At 45.4% G+C, this 24,181-nt stretch overlaps 1 protein-coding gene across 1 annotated transcript in view; it reads right to left on the minus strand.

The window, feature by feature from the left end:
• rab31 (RAB31, member RAS oncogene family) overlaps window positions 1-24,181 on the minus strand; it is a 123,410-nt gene that overhangs the window by 45,104 nt on the left and 54,125 nt on the right. Inside the window, exons 5-6 of the mRNA XM_068031241.1 lie at window positions 10,676-10,782; window positions 10,093-10,202 (exon numbers count right to left, since the gene is read on the minus strand). Coding sequence (XP_067887342.1) covers window positions 10,093-10,202; window positions 10,676-10,782 — 217 coding nt within the window. The remainder of the gene's footprint in view (window positions 1-10,092; window positions 10,203-10,675; window positions 10,783-24,181) is intronic.

Below are 24,181 nucleotides of genomic sequence, written 5' to 3' on the forward strand. Positions count from 1 at the left end.
AAACTGGGTGGGAGGGCGAGCTGTGAGGAGGATGCAGAGGGGCTTCAGGGTGATTTGGACAAGTTGAGTGAGTGGGCAAATGCATGGCAGATGCAGTATAATGTGGATAAATGTGAGGTTATCCAGTTTGGTAGCAAAAACAGGAAGGCAGATTATTATCTGAATGGCTATAAACAGAGAGGGGAATATGCAGCGAGACCTGGGTGTTCTCGTACACCAGTCGCTGAAGGTAAGCATGCAGGTCCAACAGGCGGCAAAAAAGGCAAATGGTACGTTGGCCTTCATAGCGAGAGGATTAGAGTACAGGAGCAGAGATGTCTTGCTGCAATTATACAGGGCCTTGGTGAGGCCACATCTGGAATATTGTGTGCAGTTTTGGTCTCCTTATCTGAGGAAGGATGTTCTTGCTATAGAGGGAGTGCAGCGAAGGTTTACCAGACTGATTCCTGGGATGGCGGGACTGACGTTTGAGGAGAGATCGAGTCGGTTAGGATTATATTTGCTGGAGTTCAGAAGAGTGAGGGGGGGATCTCAGAGACCTATAAAATTCTAACAGGACTTGACAGGGTAGATGCAGGAAGGATGTTCCCGATGGTGGGCGAGTCCAGAACCAGGGGTCATCATCTAAGGACACGGGGTAAACCTTTCAGGACTGAGATGAGGAGAAATTTATTCACCCAGAGAGTGGTGAGCCTGTGGAATTCGCTACCACAGAAAGCAGTTGAGGCCAAAACACTGCATGTTTACAAGAAGGAGTTAGATATAGCTCTTGGGTTTAAAGGGATCAAAGGGTATAGGGGGAAAGCAGGAACAGGTTACTGAGTTGGATGATCAGCCATGATCTTAATGAATGACAGAGCAGGCTCGAAGGGCCGAATGGCCTACTCCTGCTCCTATTTTCCATGTTTCAATCCACCCTCCAGAGCACTCTCCTACTACACACGTGCGATTTTCCCATTTCCTGCACCATCTGGATTATTGAGCTCAGTGAAGGTTAATCATTTTCAGCCCCACTGGGATTCTGCAGTCAGAAGGTATTGAATTCTAAACTGAACCAGACCAAATTCCACAGCACTCCACTGTTACAATTTAAATGGAAAATTTGCTGAAAACTATTTTCAGTGCCACTGTTGAAAGTACGAAGCAAGTTCTCTGTTCCTGTATAGCTCTCGTTTCCAAATTCCTCCACCAACTGACTGTACCGAGCCGCATTTGACTGAATATTCATAAGAATGCACAGAGAGAAAAATCCCCATCCCTCAGACAGATCATTCGCAATTTACATCTCCATGGGCTCTCCCGAACTTTAATTTACATCTTGTGGTGAATTTCTGTGTCCAGAGTGAGGGAAATGAAAGTTAAGGACTGAACCTATTCCTACCTCTTGCACCCCTGTAGCAGCATCAAGTGATTCCAGTCAGCATGACACAGGCAGAGACCATCTCTGGACACAAACCCCTTGCAGCATCATTCTGCATTTTCCCAATGCTCTTACCAGCCACTGCTACAGCTTTCCAATGGAGTGGCAATTTGTGCCAAGGAAGTATTTGTTCCAAGATTTCTCACAAGTATTTTGGTAATTTCTTCCAGTTACCAGGCTGTTCTGTGAATCCTACAGGTCCTCCACTTCTGCCTTACCAGTGAAGTAGGGAGCTGTCAACCAAATGCTGCTCTCTAGTACCAATGCTCTGATTTCAAGCCAATCGCGATCTTGTTTTACTAAAACAGAGCAGAGGGAAATTAATGAAAAATTACTATCGACCTGAATACTAACTTTGCGACTGTCTTGGTTCAATACATGTTTAAGTCCAGGCCTTTAATTCTGAAAATCAGCATCTGGTATACATAACAAAATTAGTGAATGGGCATGTTTCAAAGAAACTCCCTTGGCTTACATCAATTCAGTATGTCTACTTCGTTGTTTATCTGCTGATGTAATCAGTTAAAATAATTCCCATCTACAGTGGTCATTCTCCACTGTATTTAACCTCTGCATTTAACTCTGCCATGAATTCCAAACACTGGACTCACATCAGATCAAGTGGCCATTGTTATTTTAATGTTGGGGCAGATGTCTGGTAGTTTCTGTATCACCGATAAGCTCTCTGTACTGGTCTTCCTTCACACAGGGGGCTGGATTTTACAGCCCCCTGACGTCAGGGGTCATGGCAGGGGGGTGGGGGGGAGGGGCAGAAAATGACTACAGCAGAGGCCCACCACAGGCCTTGATGCCAGAAGGCCCTCCCCGATATTGCCTGCAGCAGTGGCGATGGAATCCAAATTTACATATTTAAATAAATGTAAATTAACGAATTAATTACTTGCCCATTACCGCCATCCGTCCCACTCTGATATTGGTGCTGATGGCCAGCACTCCCATGCCTTTGGATCGCCATCCGGAGATCGGATGCGGGACATTGGTGCAGGTAAGTATTTCACTGCAGGGTGGGGGGGGGGGGGGGGTGGTGGTGGTGGTGGAGGAGTGGGGTCAAACTAATCTGATTGGTGTAGGGGATGGTGGGAAGGGGTGAAGTTAAAAGTTGATGAACTTTGTGGGGGGGGGGGGGGGGGTGGGAAGAGGGTAAGTAATGAATTGTATGGTTATTGGGGGGTGGTGGGTGGGACAGGGGCTAGAAGACTAGAAACATTTTTTAAAAACTTTTTTGAATAAATTTTAAATGACTACCCCTTTAAAGATTTAAACTAAATGGAAGGGTTCAAAGCACTTTAAAAATGGCGTTGGCGTCTGCACAGTAGCACCGGACGCCATTGCTGGGGACAGACCGCGCCCCCGCCCCCCCAATCCCTCAGGACTGTGGTGGGGGGGGGGGGGGGGGGAGCGGTCCACCCCAGCCATTTAAATGAGTTGCCATTAATATCACACCTGCTCTGCGAAGTACAGCCCGCACATGCGGTGTGCCATTGTTTACGGCCGCCGATTTCGGCAGCAGCAATGTAAAATCCAGCCCTGGGTTTCCCAAAGTTTCTAATATCAAAGGGCCTCCATTGCCCTGGTCTTAACCTGAGCTGATTCTTCATATCACAAAGACTGCCTGCTTTCACTTCCAGAATATTACCCATCTCCAACCTGACTTCAGCCCATCTGTTGTTCAAGCCCTTAACTAGGCTTTGGTCACTTCCAGACTCAACGACTCCAATGTTCCCATCCCCCATCCTTCGTAAACTTTAACTCAACTAAAACTCTATTGTCTGTATCTTGTTTCACACCAAGTCCCCTTCACCCATCACCCCTATGCTCGCTGACCGACATTGGCTCTCAGGCCATCAACGCCTCACATTTAAAATTCTTATTTTTGTGTTTAAATCACTTCATATCCTTGTCTCTTCCTGTCTCTGTAACCTCTTGCAGTCCTACAACTGACCCCAAACTCCCAATTCCTCCAAATCTGACCTCTCGTACAATCCCTTCCCGCTTTGTCCTAGAACATAGAAAAATAGGAGGCGGCCATTCGGCCCTTCGAGCCTGCACCGCCATTCAATATGATCATGGCTGATCATCCAAACTCAGTAACCTGTTCCCACTTTCTCCCCATATCCCTTGATCCCATTAGCCCCAAGAACTATATCTAACTCTTTCTTCAATATATTGAATGATTTGGCCTCAACTGCTTTCTATGGTAGAGAATTCCACAGGTTCACCACTCTCTGGGTGAAGAAATCCCTCCTCATCTCAGTCCTAAATGGCTTACCCCTTATCCTTAGACTGTGACCCCTGGTCCTGGACTCCCCCGCCATTGGGAACATCTTTCCTGCATCTAGTCTGTCCAGTCCTGTGAGAATTTTATTGGTTTCGAAGAGATCCCCTCTCCTTCTTCCAAACTCTAGCGAATACAGGCCTAATCGACCCAATCTCTCTTCATACGTCAGTCCTGCCATCCCAGGAATCACTCTGGTGAACCTTCGCTGCACTCCCTCCATAGCGTGAACATCCTTCCTCAGATAAAAAGACCTAAACTGCTCACAATACTCCAGATGTGGTCTCACCAAGACCTTGTATAATTGCAGTCTTGATGTGCCTTCATCCCCACAATATGGAATTCTATCCTTAACCCCTTCCCCTGCTTTTCCAACTCCTCTCTCCCTTTAAGACGCTCCTTAAAATCCACCTCTTCGACCAAGCTTTTGACCACTTTTCCGAATATTGCCTTCTTCGGCTCACCATCCATTTTTGTCTGATTGCACATCTGTGAAGCACCTTGGAACATTTCTGTACATTAACAGGTGCTCGATAAATGCAAGCTATTGAACTTGCAGCTTTGTTATTAATTATTTCATGGATCAATGCCAGATACCTGCAATATCTCAGTCAGTTAACCATTCTTCATATGCAAGCCCATACATCCTTCGTACCACAAACACATACGCACACTTTCCAGCAGGGGTCGCTGATAGTAGTCAATAGCTGGAGCATGGGTCATTTTCACTCCTTAGCCCAGGAACTCTGGTCAATTACAACTCCCACAGCCATTTCAGCTAACTCAGCACAGGATGGGTGGGGATTAAGCTTGAGGCATTCCTGATCTCTGAAACTCGTAGCATTTTTATTCCTTTACAGTACCGACTATAATTCCCAGTCATTACCATCTGTGCAACATGATGGAGCAGTCCCACCATTCGCACTGTGATTTTCTAAAATGCATCTCCTGGCCATGCTTCTCTCCTTATCTAAAAGGCGCTGCTACTTCATGGGTGCTATTAGGTCACCAGATCATTACTTTACTGACCAATGGTCAGAAATGAATCAAGATAATGGGGGTCATTTTAATTTTGGGTGATAGTGCAAAATGGGCTGCATCAAACTTGCTGTCCGTTATATACCTCTCCTGATTTTCATTCCCGATACACAACGGGCAGCTGATGGGACAAAAGGGTCAAATGGTGTGATATCCTAAGTGTGTGCTGCTGGCTATTCAACTGACAGATTCAACCATCAGAGTTGAGTCCAATTCAGTCCTCCACCCTTTCTCAGAGAAATGATTGGATAGTCATCAGAAGCATGGCTGATATTTCCATTTGGAAGGCCGGGAGTGCTAAGAGCAACTGTCCCAATTGGCATTTCAACAGACTTTTTTTCCTTTAACAAGATGTGGGCATTGCTGACAAGGCCAGCATTTGTTGCCCATCCTAATTGTCCTTGACAGCCGAGTGGCTTGCTAGACCATTTGAGAGGGCAGTTAAAAGTCAACCAAATTGCTGTGGGTCTGGAGTCCCATGTAGGCCAGACCAGGTAAGGACAGCAGATTTCCTTCCCTAAAAGACATGAGTCAGCCAGATGGGTTTTTATGACAATTTAATGATAGTAATACTGCCATGAAACTGAGATTAGCTTCCCATTCCAGATTTTAATAAATTGTTTTTTTATTCATTAATTGAATTTAAATTCCACCAACTGCTGTGGTGGGGATGCGAACCAGTGCCCACTGGACATTAGCCTGGGCCTCTGCATTAGTCCAGTGACATTACCACTATGCTACCATCACCCCTAAATTACACTGTGGCCCTAATTTTAATGCTGGGCGGTTAAGTAGCAAAGCAAGTTGGGAACTCATCCGCTGCTCCAGAAATGAGGCTTGGGTTACTTCAACTCTTGGACCTCATTTAAAACTTACCTGCCCAGAACAGGTGGAAAGCTGGCAGGAAGCAGCAGTCCAGAGATTGCTTGCCAACATGTGGTAGCTCCTGGAGCTTTCTCGTGGGAATCTCATTTTCAGGAAGTGGGAAGGCAATCGAAGGAAGGTAGGAATCAGCAATCCTCATTGGCCCCAGTACACAAACACCAAGTGTCACTACATGCTGAGGTTCTATGTGTCCCCAGTGTTGCGAAGGATGGGTCTGGTCACATCGTCACGGACAGCTCCATCCAGTTGGACCGTGCCGTACCACCTATCTTTCGTGGGAAAGTTTCTGCGGGTAAACACCTTTGACCAGCAATCCATCGGGCAGGGTCTGCACGGAATGTCCTCAAGGCCCGATGGGAAAAGGAGATGATGGATCCAGTCAGATGGTTCCCCGAGCAGACTGCCAAAGTCATTTGGCAGAATGCCTCATCACCAGAACTTTCAAAACAAGCACCAAGATGTAGCTTGGCTGATGGTGGGAAGGGCCCTCCCAGTCAGATCCTTCCTGCACGCCTGGAGTCTCGCTCCATCCACACGCTGCCCTCGAGGTGGCTGTGGTGGGTAAGAGACAGTTGCCCACCTCCTTCTGGAATGTGTCTTTGCAAAGCAGGTGTGGAAAGAGATGCAGTGGTTTTTGTCGAGGTTCATCCCAAGCAGCTCTGTAACACAGGAGTCTGTGCTCTATGGGCTGTTCTCAGGGATGCACACAGAGATAAACATCAACTGCTGCTGGAGGACCATTAATTCAGTGAAAGACACTCTTTGGTCTGCCCGAAACTTGCTGGTCTTCCAGCGCGAAGAGTTGCCCACGACAGAGTGTTGCAGACTGGCACATTCCAAGGTCCAGGACTACTTGCCGAGGGACGCACTAAAGCTTGGGGCAGCCGCTGAAAAGGCTCAATGGGGAAAGAGCACAGTGTAAGGTCCTCCCACCAAAGTGAACTGAGGGGCTGGATCCATGGAAAACCCCTTGGGCTGTATACACCAAATATGGGTTTACTGTAAAATGTACATGCCATGTAAAATGAAATGGAAGGGTTGTGAGGCAACTCACTTCTGTATTGAAGAAAACTGATTTCCTTTGCACTTTTTGGAATGTCAACTTTGTGCTGTTTTGAACTGTGTTGTAATGTTTTTTTTTTTATAAACAGATTTTTATGAATAAAGTATATTTTTGGGGGAAAGAAAATCCTCATTGGTCCTGAAGGTTTCATTCTTACTGCTCCCAGCCCCAACAAGGAGAGGGGAAAAAACACTTAATTTTTTCAACCTCTGCTTCTCCTCGGCAGATTCTGACTGGCTTTCATCTGACGGGAAAGCTGTGGTGGCTTCACCACTCAGTTAAAATTGATGTCATCGGGATCTGACATGTATGAGTAAATAAGAACCCTTCCTGCTTCAGGTGAGTGTCCTTTGCCACCTGTTCAGTAAAGCACATTAAAGACTTGAGCGGAGGGATCCTGGTGGATTTCTGGCGGGTGAGTAACCTGGGCGAATTTAAATGTCCACTCACCCAGTTTTTGCCAGGTGGGTAGGGTTAAAATCCACGCCCCCGCCTCCCACCTCTCTCGCCCCACACTGTCTGGATGTATTGATACGGCTTCCTTTGCTTTGAAGATTTAATATTGATGTGTACAACATGTTTGTGCAAGAGTGGATACACTGGTTGCAGAAATGCAATCTGTGAAGGTATCTGAATAAAAGAGCAGGTCCCTAGGCTGCCTGCTGTCTGGTTTTAACCAGACCGTGCAGGTTTTGAGTGGAGTGTCTGCAAAATTTGAAAATATAAATTAGGTATCAGAAGCTTGATATTTAACCTTGAAATCAACTGACTTCATACGATGATATTAGTTCTGAGTGCTACTTAAGATATTCAATTAATTTTCAACAGCAGCAAAGCAAGCAACAGAACTGAAGCAAAAATTCCACCCCTTTCCCTGCACTGATCCTACCAGTCTTTAGTTTTGATAATAGCACATACCTGATGCTGTACAAGATTACAAACAAACTGATAGCTGGAGAGATTCCCTGCCAAGGCTCACTTCCTAGCAGTGGAGCACTACACTGGTACGTGCACACAATAGCGGCAATTATATAAACCTATGCTCCAGAGCACCATTATGGATGGAAAATCCTGCAAGACCACTGATTTTCATGTGCGAATCCTGCCTATGTGCTCCCAGCCCACATCTCTGTCAGGAATGCGAATTTATAAAATTTACCCTCATTTTATTTGCTCAGTAAATGTGCCCCCATTTTATAATTTGATTTGGTCACTTTATTTTATATTGACCTCATTTTAAAATTAAAACTAAGCTGTTTAAAAGCAAACCTAGGATTAATTACTTGTTGACAGAACATGGACAACACTGACAAGGTTGGATTTATTGCCCACTCCAAGTTGCCCTGAGATGCTGGTGGTTAGAACTGCTGCAACCCTTGTGATGGTTGTGACACACCATCCTGACTTGGAACTGGATCACCGTTCCTTCACTGTCGCTGGGTCAAAATCCTGGAAGTCCCTTCCTAACAGCACTGTGGGTGTACCTACCCCAAATGGACTGCAGCGGTTCAAGAAGGCAGCTCACCACCACCTTCTCAAGGGCAATTAGGGATGGGCAATAAATGCTGGCCTGGCCAGTGACGCCCACATCCCATGAATGAATTAAAAAGAAATGGTGCTCCATCATGGACAGGGAGTTCTAGAATTGGACCCATCTTATTTGTAAGATTGTACCTCCAACAGTACTGCACTAAATATCAGCCTACATTACATGCAAAGTCTCTGGACTGGGGCTTTAGCCCACAGCCATATAATTCAGAGGAGACTGAGGCAAGGCTGACACCAAATTATTGGTGACATACGAAGGCACTATTGATAACTCCTCCCTTTACTTAACTGATAATTTGCAGACCACTGAGAAGGCAGTTTGGACAATTGGACAGTTATAAAAATATCTGTTTTTTTTGAGAGTTCTCTACATTATCAGATAGATGCTAATATCGTAGCTCCACTGGAATAGCCTAGCTCAGTAGGTGCCCAGTTATAGTGTGCAAAATTAGATGTGATAGGGGTACAGAGCTTTGCTCTGATCTATTCATTAGGGACCATTTAGGTCGGAGGTTTTTGGCATTCAAAATGTAGATAGCCCTGTGCTGTAGCTTCACGACATTGACACCTCCTAAGACATGCCTGGTGCTACTTCTGGTTATACTCCACATTAAACCAGGGTTAGTTTCCTGACATGACAGAGTAGCACCCCTCACATCACTATCAGGATACATATGATGCTAAACAATTCTATTGCTGCTGTCCACATTGCCTCATAGATTCCCAGTTTGTTCCACTTAGCATAGTAGTATCACACCATGCAATGTAGGATTCCTCAAAATTGCAGAAGAAACTTTGCCCTTACAAGCACAATGCAGTGGTCACTCTTATCAGTCCTATTGTGTCTATGTCAGGTAGGTCACTGAGGACAAGGTCAGGTAGGTTACTCCCTCACATTGGTTCTCTCACCACTTATGCAAGCCCAGTCTGGTAGCCATGTCCTTCACGAAAGAACTAGCTTGGTGGTACCTGCAAGCCACCTACCCAGAATATATTCTGTGTCCTTATCTTGCTCAATATAAGAGAAGCATTGATTTGTCAGTTGAGGGATCAGTGAACCATCGATGGTAATGCTGGGAATGTCTTCACCTAAAGCCATGAAATATCTCCACTTTTGGTGGGTCTGTCCTACTGGTGGGATACGATATACCAAGATTGCACACCAGTCCCCAGATGTTAATAAGGAGGTCTCTGCACAGACAACTGGGTTGAGATTGCCTTATTCTTGTCCTGTTGCCCATTTTCTTTGGATTGGAATTCTGTAGCTGGATGTCTTTTTAGATCATTTTAGAGGGTGTCAGGAGGCATGTAGAGGCCAGATTGGGCAGCACTAAGTGAATCAGCTGAGATTTTATTTTAAAAATACAGCTTAATTATCATTTTTGTCTACTGCTAGGTTTATTGACCACTTCTCTCACATCTGAAGGTTGCACAGCAAAATGCTTTTTGCCGGATAAGTGATCTCTCAAATTGTCTCTATATTACAATCGTTCTCTATTGATATGATGAACTTTCCTACGTTCTTCCTTCTAAACTCCAAAGATGTTACTCTACACGCTCTACTTCCTCCCTACATACCCACGACGCAAATTCATTCCTTCCCAGGATCTCAAAACTGTACAATGTTCCCTTGCTCCTACATTTCTGAAGCTTTTACAACTCCAGGGTGGCATAATCTAATCACTATTACATGATTCACCTTACATTTCATTATTTTTAACCCAGGCAGCGTCCTCTTGGTTTCTCAATGTTTTAACATAAAAAGCTTAGTGATTGGACAGCATTTCACAGGATAACCTCCTGAGCTGGTGATATAATTTCAGCAGAGTGAGTATTACTTACTGATTCTTTCAAAGAGCTCTCCAACGTTAACGGCATTTTTTGCACTTGTTTCAACAAAGATGGCATTGATGAACTTAACGTATTCCAGGGCATCCTTCACTGTAACCTCTCTAAAGAGCAAAAGAAAGGTTCATTAGTCAAAACAATTAGGGATGGAGAGATTATTAAAAACAAACTTTGAGTTGTTTGAGGTTTGTGTATGTACACATGGTTCATCCAATTAGTAGCTGCGCACCATAAAATTAAAACATTTTCTGATGAGCTATTATTCATTCACATACACAGTCTTTTTTTAAAAATTGTCAACAGTTGATAATGTATCTACATTAATATTAAATGGTAGACTGTTCAAGTAAAAACTGTTTCCATGAGCCAAACTCATTACTTCATTTCATTAAACATATCAACAATTGGCTATCAATTTGCAAAAAAGAATGAAGATACTTATCAGTGCAACAAGCTTTTGAGGGAAGCGGCAAACGTTTTCTTTTTATACAGATGCAATACATGGTGACTGAAAAGGGAAAAGATGATCTGCCACTTCTGTACAAACCAACTTAGATTATGTTGTGCAGATACCAACCTCATGTCAGAAAGGTCACATTTGTTTCCAGCAATTGCGACCACAATATTTTCAGGCCCATGCTCTTTCAATTCCTTTACCCATTTCTTCAAAGTGTAGAAGGATTCCTGAGTGAAAACAGAGTGAACATGATCAGAGCTCCAAATAAAACAGACATTATTGTCTCAGTCTAGAGGTTTGGCTTTAGTAATGTTAAGACACGTGGTTTTAAAAAAAAAACTCTTGCCGTATTGTTATTTTATTTCCTCTTCTAATTCTACTTTACAATGTATGAGTTCCCAGTGAGGCAGTGGTGTTGCTATTTCCAGCAATGAATGCTTACCATTACTTCAGATTATTGTAAACAACAGAATTTTTTTTTTTTTCAAATCCTGGAATTTCGAAAAGTGATGTTTTTCCAAAACTTCCCTTCTTGGCTGCTTTGACTTTCAGTCAAGGGATCTCGGAATTTCCATTGGTGAAATCCTCTACAATTGGCGAACAAGAGGTTTTTATGTAGCAGAGTGAATCGCCTCTTTAATCTCTCCCTTTGCTTCCTAGTCGAAACCGCTCACCATAGCGGGCTCCAGATCTGGAGCTGACACATTCCCAAACAGCAACAAACAGCCTTTTCATGTCAGGGTGGCCTTGGGACTGAAAGAGATATGTTTGGGTGTCTGGAGCTGTACTTCTGGATCATCTCAACCTCAGGAATGTCGCATGTGAGCATTTAAGCAAAAATATTTTCTGTGACCCGTGGAAAGTGTAGTCAGAAATGGAAACTGTTCAGTCTGGGAAGACTGCTTGTTAGACATTTTGGGTTAGACATTAGATTGGTCCTGCATATACTATCACGGGATGCTGAGTAATAGTTTTTCATCAAGCACGTCTCAGAATTATCTGGGGACTGTTTTGTTAATCAGGTTTTACTGCGAGACTAATTTAACCAACCTTATTCAATTCTAGTTCCATCAGCTGTATGCAAGAAATGCATTCCAAAATGCTCATTAAAAACCCTTCTTTTTAAGAAGGCCTTAAAGCAACTAACACTCTCCATTTTTCTTTATTATCACCTGCTCAATTTCTTTTACGATTGCAACCGAAGTGGGAGGAGTGCACTGTCTTCCATTTCTCCACAGGTCACAACATATATTTAAATGTTTACACAGTTACCAATGCAGTCAATCATAAACTCTACTCTTTATCCCAGAATAAAATGCACCAAGTTTCTTTAATAAACAAAATTATCAGTTTACAAACAAGATTTATCCAATAATGAAGCAAAGCACTAACATACAGATTGAAATATGGAAGTATCCTTTATAATTTCCAGACAGAGACAGAAAAAAAAAACAGAAATTCTCTCTGCAAGTGACTGTTACAAAATAAGACAAAAAAAAACTTTGGCCAAATACTTGCTAATTCTTGAAGAAAACGGAGAAGATATGGAAGTCAGTCGTCCCTTTTGGTCTGGCATCCAGGTATACGGAGACAGGTCACTGGGATCTTTTCAGAAGCAATTCGTTCTGGAGATGTCAAGAAATCTTCTGGTAGACTTTCCAGGACATGTGGCATCAGGAGTTTCAGCCAATACACACTTGAATCACAGGGTTTTCCCAAAGACAGGAGCAAAGAGGAGCTGACACACTGGCCTTCTCAGAGTCTGAGAGTTGCAGGAAAAATGAGCTGGATTTTCTTCATCCTTGGCAGGCAAAATAACAACTGCCTTCAAAACAGTTCACACCCTAATTGAATTGAAAATAATATCCAAACCCCAAACAGAAAGCCAACCGCCTGACCTCCATAAACCTTGGCATGTGGCTTCTCTATAAAGATCTTCCACAGGTCTCCAAGGTTTCTGTTGTATATCGAGCTTAAAGCACATGATTTCTGGCAAAGGTTGTTTTTAAACAATATCTGTGTCCTTTCAGTGAATTGTCAACAAAACAAAGTCCAACATTTATAAAATCTTCAGCCTTCCAATGAATCGGTTACGACCAGTTGAAAAAGGTGTCTATGGGTCCCTTTTAGCCTAGTCTTATTCTAACAGGGTTTGTTTTTATTTTTAAAAAAACACACTGTTTTGAGCTCCCCACACTGCGAATCCTTGTTCACCACTTTCCAATTACACGGCAAAGAAATGAGCACAAACAGGCTTTTTAAGGTTTGAAGAAGTTGAAATTTATTACAACTTAAACTCTAGTTCGGTTGATGCCAACGGACACACACCACGCCAGCAAGCATATGTGATACGCATATGCAAATAGAGACAGAAAAGAGCAGAAAAATAAGAGCTTTGAGGCAATCTCTGAAGAGGGGTTTTTGTACTGTGCTTCGAGCTCGCTGTAGTCCTTGCTTGTAGGTAGATCTTGCTTTTCGTTGGGGCCCAGTATTCTTCTTAAACCTTGTTCACTGTAGGAGACTTTTCTCTCTTGGGGTTTATATGTCTTTATATGGTTTATATGAAGCTGGTGAGAGTGATGATAGGAGAGGCTGCAGCAAGCCAGCCATGAGAGGCCTGGTCAGTCCAGGAGCAAACAGCTTTGAGTTTTTAAAACACTGTGGCAAGTTCAAATTCAAAAAACTCCAACAGCCAATTAGTCACGTGATTAAACTGGTCTGACCACGTCAGTTTGTGTATTTGGCCATCTTAGCAGTTAACCTAGAATGCTCGCTTCTCCATCTTCAACATCTGGCAATCAGAAGTCATTTGTGGATTAAATTGGAGCAGGGACTGGCCCCTTTGTCCTTTCCAAGTACGGTTTGTTATTATGCAAATGTATTTCCAGTCAAGGGTCTGGTGTTTCTTTCTAAAAAAAAAAGAACCAAGTTCTTTCTTTACTCCAATAACAATTTAAAAATCAATGTTCGTGTGGCAAAATTAATGTGCCTCATTCTTGGCTGGTGGGGGTCTGCATGACAGAATCCATCTCCACAATTTAAATGAGTCCTCAAAACTTAATATAGAAGAAACTTCATAATCACTGTATAGTGCTTTGTAACAACTCCGCGTGTCAGAATCATAGTATCATACAGCACAGAAGGAGGCCATTAAGCTCATAGTGCCTTTACCAGCTTTCTGAAAGAGCCCCACTCTCGTTTTGAGGAGATCTATAGCAAACTAAGATTTTGTTGCGGCCCAAATCTTACTTGCCACTTATCAGCTCAAGCCTGGATATTGTCCAGGTCTTGCTGCACCTGGACACAGGCTGCTTCATTATGTGAGGGATTGCGATTGATGCTGAACATTGTGCAATCATCAGCGAACATCCCCACTTCTGACCTCATGGAGGGAAGGTCGTTGATGAAGCAGCTGAAGATGGTTGGGCCGAGGACACTATCCTGAGGAACTCCTGCAGTGATGTCCTGGGACTGCGATGATAGACCTCCAACAATCACAACCACCACCACCTTCCTTCGTGCAAGGTATGACTCCAACCAGTGGAGAGTGTTCCCCCCGATTCCCATTGACTCCTGTTTTGCTAGGGCTCCTTGATGCCATACTCGGTCAAATGCTGCCTTGATGTCAAGGGCAGTCACTCTCACCTCTCCTCTCCTCGAGTTCAGCTCTTTTGTCCACATTTGGACAAAGGCTGTAATGAGGTCAGGAGCTGAGTGGCCCTGGTGGAACCCAAACTGAGCAGATTATTGCTGAGCAAGTGCCGTTTGATAGCACTGTCGACGAACCCTTCCATCACTTTGCTGATGATCGACAGTAGGCCGATGGGGCGATAATTGGCCATCATCCACGGCATCTTCCCATGCAATCGCAGAAGGTGTAATACCTGTCCTTTCACCACCTCTTACCTCACTATCCAAGGCCCCAAACACTCCTTCCAGGTGAAGCAGTGATTTACTTGTACTTCTTGCAATTTAGTATATTGTATTCGCTGCTCACAATTGCCCACACTGCTGTGGGTCTGGAATTACATGTCGGCCAGACCAGGCAAGGACTGCAGATTTCCTTCCCTAAAGGACACTCGTGAACCAGATGTGTTTTTACAATAAATTGACAATGGTTTCATGGTCACCATTAGACAAGCTTTTAATTCCAGATTTATTAATTGAATTCAAAATTTCACCATCTGCTGTGGTGAGATTTGAACCCATGTCCCCAGAGCATTAGCCTCAGCAGCTGGATTACTAATCCAGTGACATTACCATTATATCACCACCTCGCCCTACCACAGAAAATGTGCACTGGAACAAATAAATAAAAACATTTTTAATAAGCTACTGGGGAATTTCACAAAAGTCTGCTTGTGCACAATGGAATGCAGCAATTCAGACATGGAGTGCACATACAACAGTGAACAGTGAGGTTTCTCAACTAATCCACAGTGCAAACGAGGCCCCATGATGCATGCACCACCTCATAAAATTGGCATTGCTGTGTACTGTAAGGAAATCATAGGATCATAGAAAAAAGTTACTTCTGCTTTTATTACAAATCTTCGGTTTGTTTTTTTCTTCAAGAATGTCAACTCTGACAGGATCACTACAAGATTAATGAACCCAGTGCACACCAGGGTTTGAACTTGTAAACCTGTGTGCATCTGTCTGGCTCAACTCCACATGCAAGTTTTCATGGAGCTTTGGGATTCCGCCATGCATCTTGGTAGACACATCTGCGTTTTATGAAACCTTGCGTCTGTTACACTCCATAAGGAGGCACCAGAGACAGCAGAGACAGCTTGAAACACTGGACAAGAAGCCACAAAACAATTCATTCAAATGGATAAACATTGACTGCAGTCTGCTGGAAATCTTCCCTTGCAGGTTCATAACATGACATGAGAATTATTGTGATACATCCCATTCATTCGTTCATGACTTGCACTCAATAGTGTGATAATTTCAAGAAGGTCCTTTGTGATATTTTTTCAAATTTTATTTGCTATTAATGGTAGCTCTGATGTTACCCACAGGCACATCCAACCTGAGTCTGGGACTACCAGAGGCTCCTAATGTGCTGCAACTGAACGGGAAAATCTTACAAAGGGGAAATTTGCTGTTAAAGTTCTTCATTATACTGACACCACTTCAAAAGCCATGCTAAAAATAGTTAGAAAATGTACTTTACCCAACACAGCAGCAGCAGAGCTGAGACACTCTTCCATGATTCTCCATGGGAGTTAAAGAAGATATGTTTCAGATACAGTTGCTTTACTTATTGCGAAGAGACTAATAGCTGATCTACCATGATTGTCCATACCATTATTGCTAAGGCAGAGTTCTTCAGTTCAATGTCGTGTCGAAGTCTTTCAAAAATTTACCACCAATTACCCTGGAATGAACTAACCATGTTACTGACCATCATCCCATGTTAATTGTACATTAATTGTGTGCTTAATTATATGTAGATGGTGGGCATTAATTGGGGATTCACTTTTGCTCTTATGAAGAGGAACAGTATGAAACTGTGAGGGTGAGTTTGTAATAATAAAAGCGCCTGGTTTCATGGAATAGAACATTCCAATGTCCAGTTTTCTCACATCCTTTAATGAAGGTGGTGGCCCTTAGTGGGATAGGGTTTTGCCAGCACCACCTGCTCTTAGGGATCTGGCACAGATAGGCTTTATCTTGTGCAAGCCAAGTATAAGCAGGGTATTCAACAATAGGAGGCATCACCACTGATTCCATTCCCCTCCCTAGCCACAGGGGTAATTTTAACTGAAACCACCAGGTGGAAAACTGACATTAACCAAAGCTGCCAGGTGTCAAACGCCAGTTTAACACTCCATCCGATTTCACTCTTCAATGACCTCCGACCTTTGTAACATCAACTTCTCCACAACTGCTGTTGAAACCCTCAATGTGTGATTTTGTTACCTCCAGATTTAACTATTCTGATAGTCTCCTGGTCGGCCTCCCACCTTCTACCCTGTATAAACTTCAGCTCACCCAAAACTCTGCTGCTTGTATCGTAACCCGCATGAAGTTCCACTCACCCATCACCCTGTGCTCGCTTGGTTTTAAAATTCCTATCCGGCTGTTCAAATTCCCCCCATGGCCTCATTTCTCACAACTTTATAAATGCCTCCAGCCCTATAACAACTCCATGAATACTGTGTATATCCACCTCTGGCCTCTTGTGCATCCCCTTTCCTCTTGCTCCGCCATTGGGGCTGTCTTCAGCTGTTCAGGCCCGAAGCTCTGGAATTCTCCTTCCCACCTGTCACCTTAAGATTCTCACTAAAATCTATGGCTGGAATTTTATGGACCCCCACAGGAGCGGGCTGGTGGTTGTGGGGGTGGGGGACCGGGGGCAGTAAAATTGAGTGGGAGGTGCCATTCCCAACGCCTTCCCGCCCAGCTGCCATTTTATGAGGGGTGGCAGCGAGAAATGGACCGCCTGCCCCAGGCCAATCAAGGCCCTTAAGTGGCCAATTAACTGCCACAAGGGCCTCCTCCCATCGCCGCTGGTATTTTAACCAGTGGTGGACGGGTGGCAAAGGCCCCCCACGGAGGGACCCCCCGAAGCCCCAACCACACCACTGAAATAAAGTCCCTCCCTCCCAACTGACCCCCTCGTCTCGCTGGGGCCGGCCAATTTTTTGGGGCCTTGGCAGAGACACCTTCCTTTCCGGGACCATCATCCCTCTTGCTGCTGCGGCTGGGTGCAGTTCCAGCAGTGGCCACTGCTTCTGGTGGCGCTGCTGGGAGAGAGCTGCTGGCCCGCTGATTGGTTGGCAGCTCCATTCAGTGGGTCTTCCTGCCTGAGAGGGTGGAAATCCCACCCAAGGCCAAATAAGGGCATGGGGGATCACAAAATCCGGGCATGGGGGATCACAAAATCCGGGCATGGGGGATCACAAAATCCGGGCATGGGGGATCACAAAATCCGGGCATGGCTTCCCAGGCCCAGCGAAGGTGGGCTCGCCCCCAACTCTCTGGTCGGTGCGCAGGGCCTCCCACCCAACATAAAATTAGGGCCTATTTCTTTGTCTAAGCTTTTAGTCACCCATCGCAAAACCTCCTGCCTTGGCTCAGTGTCACCTTTTTGTCACTTCTTCGTCTGATTACTCTCTCCTGTGATATTTTCCAACATTAAAGGTGCTATATAAATGCAAGTAGTTGTTACATCACAGTTGACACCAAGCCTGTCATTCCTCAATATCAACTCATATGCAGCTTTGAGCAAAGATAATGAATTTAGAGCGATAGCCATGATATCTCTCCGGTACAGATGATGGAGACTAGGCTGCTGAGGCAGTAATTGGCTAGATTGGATTTCTCCTGCTTTTCCTGGGCAGTTTCCACATTTTCAGGGAGATGCCAGCATTGGAGCAGTACTGGAACATGGTGGCTAGCTGCATGTCCAGTTCTACAGCACAGATGCTCATCAATACAGCTGGGGTGTTGCTGGGTCCCATAGCCTTTACACCATCCAGTACACTCAGTCGTTTCTTGATATCATACAAATAGAATCAAATTGGCTGAATCCTGGCATCTGTGACGCTGGGGACCAAAGGAAAAGGCCCAGATGGATCATCCACTCAGCATTTCTGGCTAAAGACAGTTCCGAAGGCTTCAGCCTTGCCTGTTGCACTCATGTGCAAGACTCCGCCATTGTCGTGGATGGGGATGTCCACAGAGCCTCTTCCTCCCATTAGTTAGTTCAGTGAATGTGGCAGGACTGCAGAGCTTTGATCTGATCCGTTGGTTGTGGGGTCACTTAGCATGCTGCTTCTGCTGTTTAGTTTAGTTTAGAGATACAGCACTGAAACAGGCCCTTCAGCCCACCGAGTCTATGCCGACCATCGACCACCCATTTATACTAATCCTACACTAATCCCATATTCCTACCACATCCCCACCTGTCCCTATATTTCCCTACCACCTACCTAGACTAGGGGCAATTTATAAAGGCCAATTTACCTACCAACCTGCAAGTCTTTGGCGTGTGGGAGGAAACCGGAGCACCCAGAGAAAACCCACGCATACACAGGGAGAACTTGCAAACTCCACACAGGCAGTACCCAGAATTGAACCCAGGTCGCTGGAGCTGCGAGGCTGAGGTGTTAACCACTGTGCCGCCCATGCATGTAGTTCTGTGTTGTAGGTTCACCAGGTTGGCACCTCATTTTTAGGTGCACTTGGTGCTGCTCCTGGCATGCCCTCCTGCACTCCTCATTGAACCAAGGTTGAGCCCCTGGCTTGACGGCAATGGTAGAGTGGGTGATATGACAGACCATGAGGTTACAGATTGTTGTGGAATATAATCTTGTTGCTACTGATGGTCCACAGCACCTCATAGACCAGTGCTGCTGGATCTGTTCTGCATTTATTCCATTTTAGATTCATAAAGTCAGACAGCACAGAAACAGGCCCTTCGGCCCACCATGTATGCGCCAGCCATCAAGCCTATCTATTCTAATCCCATTTTCCAGCACTTGGCCCGTAGCCTTGTATGCTATGGCATTTCAAGTGCTCATCTAAATACTTCTTAAATGTTGTGAGGGCTGGAAGGCTAGCAACAGACAAAGCACTTGAGGAATAAAAAGACAGAATATAAAGGAAGGAACTTAAGCAAGGAGTTAGGAGGGCTAAAAGGGGTCATGAAAAGTCATTGGTAAACAGGATTAAGGAAAATCCCAAGGCTTTTTATACGTATATAAAGAGCAAGAGGGTAACTAGGGAAAGGGTTGGCCCGCTCAAGGACAGAGAAGGGAATCTATGTGTGGACCAGAGGAAATGGGCGAGGTGCTAAATGAGTACTTTGCATCAGTATTCACCAAAGAGAAGGACTTGGTGGATGATGAGCCTAGGGAAGGGAGTGCAGATAGTCTCAGTCATCTCATTATCAAAAAGGAGGTGGTGTTGGGTGTCTTGCAAAGCATTAAAGGTAGATAAGTCCCCAGGGCCTGATGGGATCTACCCTAGAATACTGAGGGAGGCAAAGGAGGAAATTGCTGGGGCCTTGACAGAAATCTTTGCATCCTCATTGGCTACAGGTGAGGTCCCAGAGGACTGGAGAATAGCCAATGTTATTCCTTTGTTTAAGAAGGGTGGCAAGGATAATCCAGGAAATTATAGGCCGGTGAGCCTTACGTCAGTGGTAGGGAAATTATTAGAGAGGATTCTTCGGGACAGGACTTACTCCCATTTGGAAACAAACAAACTTATTAGCGAGAGGCAGCATGGTTTTGTGAAGGGGAGGTCGTGTCTTACTAATTTGATTGAGTTTTTTGAGGAAGTGACAAAGATGATTGATGAAGGAAGGGCAGTGGATGTTATCTATATTGACTTTAGTAAAGCCTTTGACAAGGTCCCGCATGGCAGACTGGTGCAAAAGGTGAAGTCACACGGGATCAGAGGTGAGTTGGCAAGATGGATACAGAACTGGCTCAGTCACAGAAGACAGAGGGCATCAGTGGATGGGTGTTTTTCTGAATGGAGGGATGTGACTAGTGGTGATCCGCAGGGATCAGTGCTGGGACCTTTGCTCTTTGTCGTATACATATAAATGATTTGGAGGAAAATGTAGCTGGTCTGATTAGTAAGTTTGCGGACGACACAAAAGGTTGGTGGAGTTGCAGATAATGATGAGGATTGTCAGAGGATACAGATCGGTTGGAGACTTGGGCGGAGAAATTGCAGATGGAGTTTAATCCGGACAAATGTGAGGTAATGCATTTTGGAAGGTCTAATGCAGGTGGGAGGTATACAGTAAATGGCAGAACCCTTAGGATTATTGACAGGCAGAGAGATCTGGGCGTACAGGTCCACAGGTCACTGAAAGTGGCAACGCAGGTGGATAAGGTAGTCAAGAAGGCATACGGCATGCTTGCCTTCATTGGTCGGGGCATAGAGTATAAAAATTGGCAAGTCATGTTGCAGCTGTACAGAACCTTAGTTAGGCCACACTTAGAATATTGCATGCAATTCTGGTCGCCACACTACCAGAAGGACGTGGAGGCTTTGGAGAGGGTACAGAAGAGGTTTCCCAGGATGTTGCCTGGTCTGGAGGGCATTAGCTATGAGGAGAGGTTGGATAAACTCGGATTGTTTTCACTGGAACGACGGAGGTGGAGGGGCGACATGATAGAGGTTTACACAGTTATGAGCGGCATGGACAGAGTGGATAGTCAGAAGCTTTTTCCCAGTGTGGAAGAGTCAGTTACTAGGGGACATAGGTTTAAGGTGAGAGGGGCAAAGTTTAGAGGGGATGTGCGAGGCAAGTTCTTTACACAGAGGGTGGTGAGTGCCTGGAACTTGCTGCTAGGGGAGGTGGTGGAAGCAGATACGATAGCGACGTATAAGACGCATCTTGACAAATACATGAATAGGAAGGGAACAGAGGGATATGGGCCCCGGAAGTGCAGAAGGTTTTAGTTTAGGCAGGCATCAAGATCAGCGCAGGCTTGGAGGGCCAAATGGCCTGTTCCTGTGCTGTACTTTGCTTTGTTCTTTGTTCCCGCCTCTACCACCCCTTCAGGCAGTGTTTTCCAGATTCCAACCACCCTCTTGGTGAAAAAGTTTTTCCTCAAATCCCTCTGAACCTCCTGCCCCATACCTTAAATCTTTGCCCCCTGTTTATAGACCCCTCTGCGAAGGGAAAAAGTTTCTTCCTATCTATCCTATCAATACCCCTCAATTTTGTATACCTCAATCAGGTCCCCCCTCAGCCTTCTCTGTTCTAAGGAAAACAACCCTCGCCTTTTCAGTCTCTCTTTATAGCAGAAATGCTCCAGCCCAGACAACATCCTGAGTGGCTTGCTGGGCCCTTTCAGAGGGCATGCAAGAGTCAACCACATTGCTGTGGATCTGGAGTCACATGTAGGCCAGACCAGGTAAGGACAGCAGATTTCCTTCCCTAAAAAGGACATTTGTGAACCAGATAGGTTTTTACAACAAATCGACAATGGTTTCATGGCCATCATTAGACTAGCTTTAAATTTTAGATTTATTAATTGAATTCAAATTCCACCTTCTGCTGTGGTGGGATTCGAACCCATTTCCCCAGAGCAATACCTGGGTCTCTGGGTTACTAGTCCAGTGACAATACCAGTACGCCACCACCTCATATCTCTTGATCGAATGTTAATAGTCTCACTGAGATCATAACAAGTACAAATGGTGATTGACATAGATTTTAAACTAAGGAACTGGATTTTTACAACAAAGTAATTCATGACAACGCTACTTCATCGGAGAACGTCATCAGGATGCGCCGCGTTGCGCACATGCGCAGACGGTCTCATGCCCCCTGCGCATGCGCTGCGGTCCGACTTTCCAGGACCGCTTTGCGCATGCGCAGACGACGCGGTACGCACATGCGCACACAGTCTATTCATCCCTGCGCATGCGCTGCGGTCCGACCTGCCGGTAAGGTTGTGCGCATGCGCAGATGACGTCATTGCGTTATTTCGTCTTCCTCCCGACGCGCCAGTTTGGCCTCTGCGCATGCGTCAAAGCTTCGGCGCGACTTTTTGAAAGTGGAAGGAGGGGAGGTTTCGTCGGGCATCTTATCTGAATTATTTATTCGTTTTGGAGACTTGCTTCATTTTTATTTGACACAGGAGATTGTTCCAAGGTAAGTTGCTCTGCCTTTGTAAGTTGCTCTGAAAACATTTCCATTGTCTGGGCCACCGCATGTTCTCCAGTCCCTGTTGTGAGTTGCTCTGAAAACATTTCCATTGGCTGGGTCACCGCAGGTAGCAGGATGAAGGCACAGTGACTGTGATTTCTGGCGCCAAACAGTACACACTGCAGATACATGATGGCCAGGCTACCTGCAGCTGCATCTTCTCCATTCAGACTTTGTTGCCCTGCAAACATGCTGGTGTTGTGCAGAGGCATCTGGGTCTGCCTTTGGACAGGCTCACCCCCAATTGTCGCTGGCGTGCATCTCAGACACCAACGACGACAGGCATGGCTGCTGCCATTGTGATTACAGAGGAACAGCCAAGGCCCCTCAGCCACAATGAAAAATACCGCTTGCTTTCAGATCAATTGTACCAGCTGCAACAAGCCATTCTGCAGAGTGGAACGGCAGCATTCATGAGGAGACTGGACTGGCTGCGGCAACAGACTCTCCGCTGGCAGCAAGGACTGGCTGATGAGATGGAGCCATTTACTATGGCCAACAATTGCCCGGAAGCACCTTCGGATGGAGGTGGCCGCGCGCTGGACATCAGTCACGTGTCACAAACCCTGGATCCTGAGCGTCTCACCCCCTGGCCTAATGATCTGATGGACCATACATATGCCTACCTGTTCAAATCTCCACTTCCCCTACCTGCGGTACCCTCTCCTTGCTGCTCAGTTACACAGTCACCTGCTCCTACACCCATCAGGGCAATGCACATGGACACACTGTCACCTGCTCCTACACCCATCAGGGCAGTGCACATGGACACACTGTCACCTGCTCCTACACCCATCAGGGCAGTGCACATGGACACACTGTCACCTGCTCCTACACCCATCAGGGCAGTGCACATGGACACACTGTCACCTGCTCCTACACCCATCAGGGCAGTGCACATGGACACACAGTTACCTGCTCCTACACCCATCAGGGCAGTGCTCATGGACACACAGCCACCTGTTACCCCATCCGACGTTGAAACAACCATGCAGAGCCTTGTGAGACTCCGCAATTGCCAGTTGCTGCCTGTCAAGCAGAGAGGGCGTCCAAAGGGGTCAAGCACTTGGGGAACATTCAGCAAGAAGAGACTGAGCACTAAAAGAAACAAGCATGCCGTGTCCAGTGGTAGCAGAAATGTGAATGCTCTTGCTGTGAACACAACTGGTGATAGGTCGTAGGCAGGATTAAATGGTAATGGATGGAAAGACGCACGAGTAACATAACCACTAGCAGGGAACTGCTGGGCTAAATGGCCAGCTTTATGTTCATAGCCCAAAAGAAATGTGCTTCTTTTCCAGCACCCTCACATCATTCATGTTTTCCCTGAGAGCAGCATTGAACCATCACGAGATAGGGGCAGTAACATCATCCTGCCTCCTACAGCTGAGGTGGGTACTAAGTGATTCATTGGCGGTGTTATCAGTACATGCCTTTACCGCAGAACATAAAGCATTCTCAACAGTAATTTCATTGGAGGGAGGGAAGCTCTGACACTGATGTTCTTTCCTTATTTCCTGTCATGTAAAACGTGCCCTTGAGAAAACAATCCTTGACACTTAAGGACGGCATTCAAGCAAAGGAGGCAGTGCAGGAGATGACGCAAGGATGTGATGATTCCTGCATCTGAGGTGGGTAATAAGTGCTTCATTGGCAACGTTATCAATTGGTGCCTTCACTGCAGAACTTAAAAAGGTGTGCGCAACAGTAATTTCAGTGGATGGAGGGAGGCAAGCTCTGACTCTGATTTGCTTTATTTCTTTTCATGTAAAACATGCCGTCGAGAAAACAATCCTTGAGACTTAAGGTCAGCATTCAAGCAACGAAGGCAACTAGATCATGCTGCGGAGCTGGTCACGATGTGGAAAGGAACATTGCATTTATGGATGAATTGGGAATGCACATTGGGATGCGCTTGGGGAACATTCACCAAG

Source organism: Heterodontus francisci, chromosome 5, assembly GCF_036365525.1.
Source record: "Heterodontus francisci isolate sHetFra1 chromosome 5, sHetFra1.hap1, whole genome shotgun sequence".
NCBI classification, from domain to species: Eukaryota; Metazoa; Chordata; class Chondrichthyes; order Heterodontiformes; family Heterodontidae; genus Heterodontus; species Heterodontus francisci.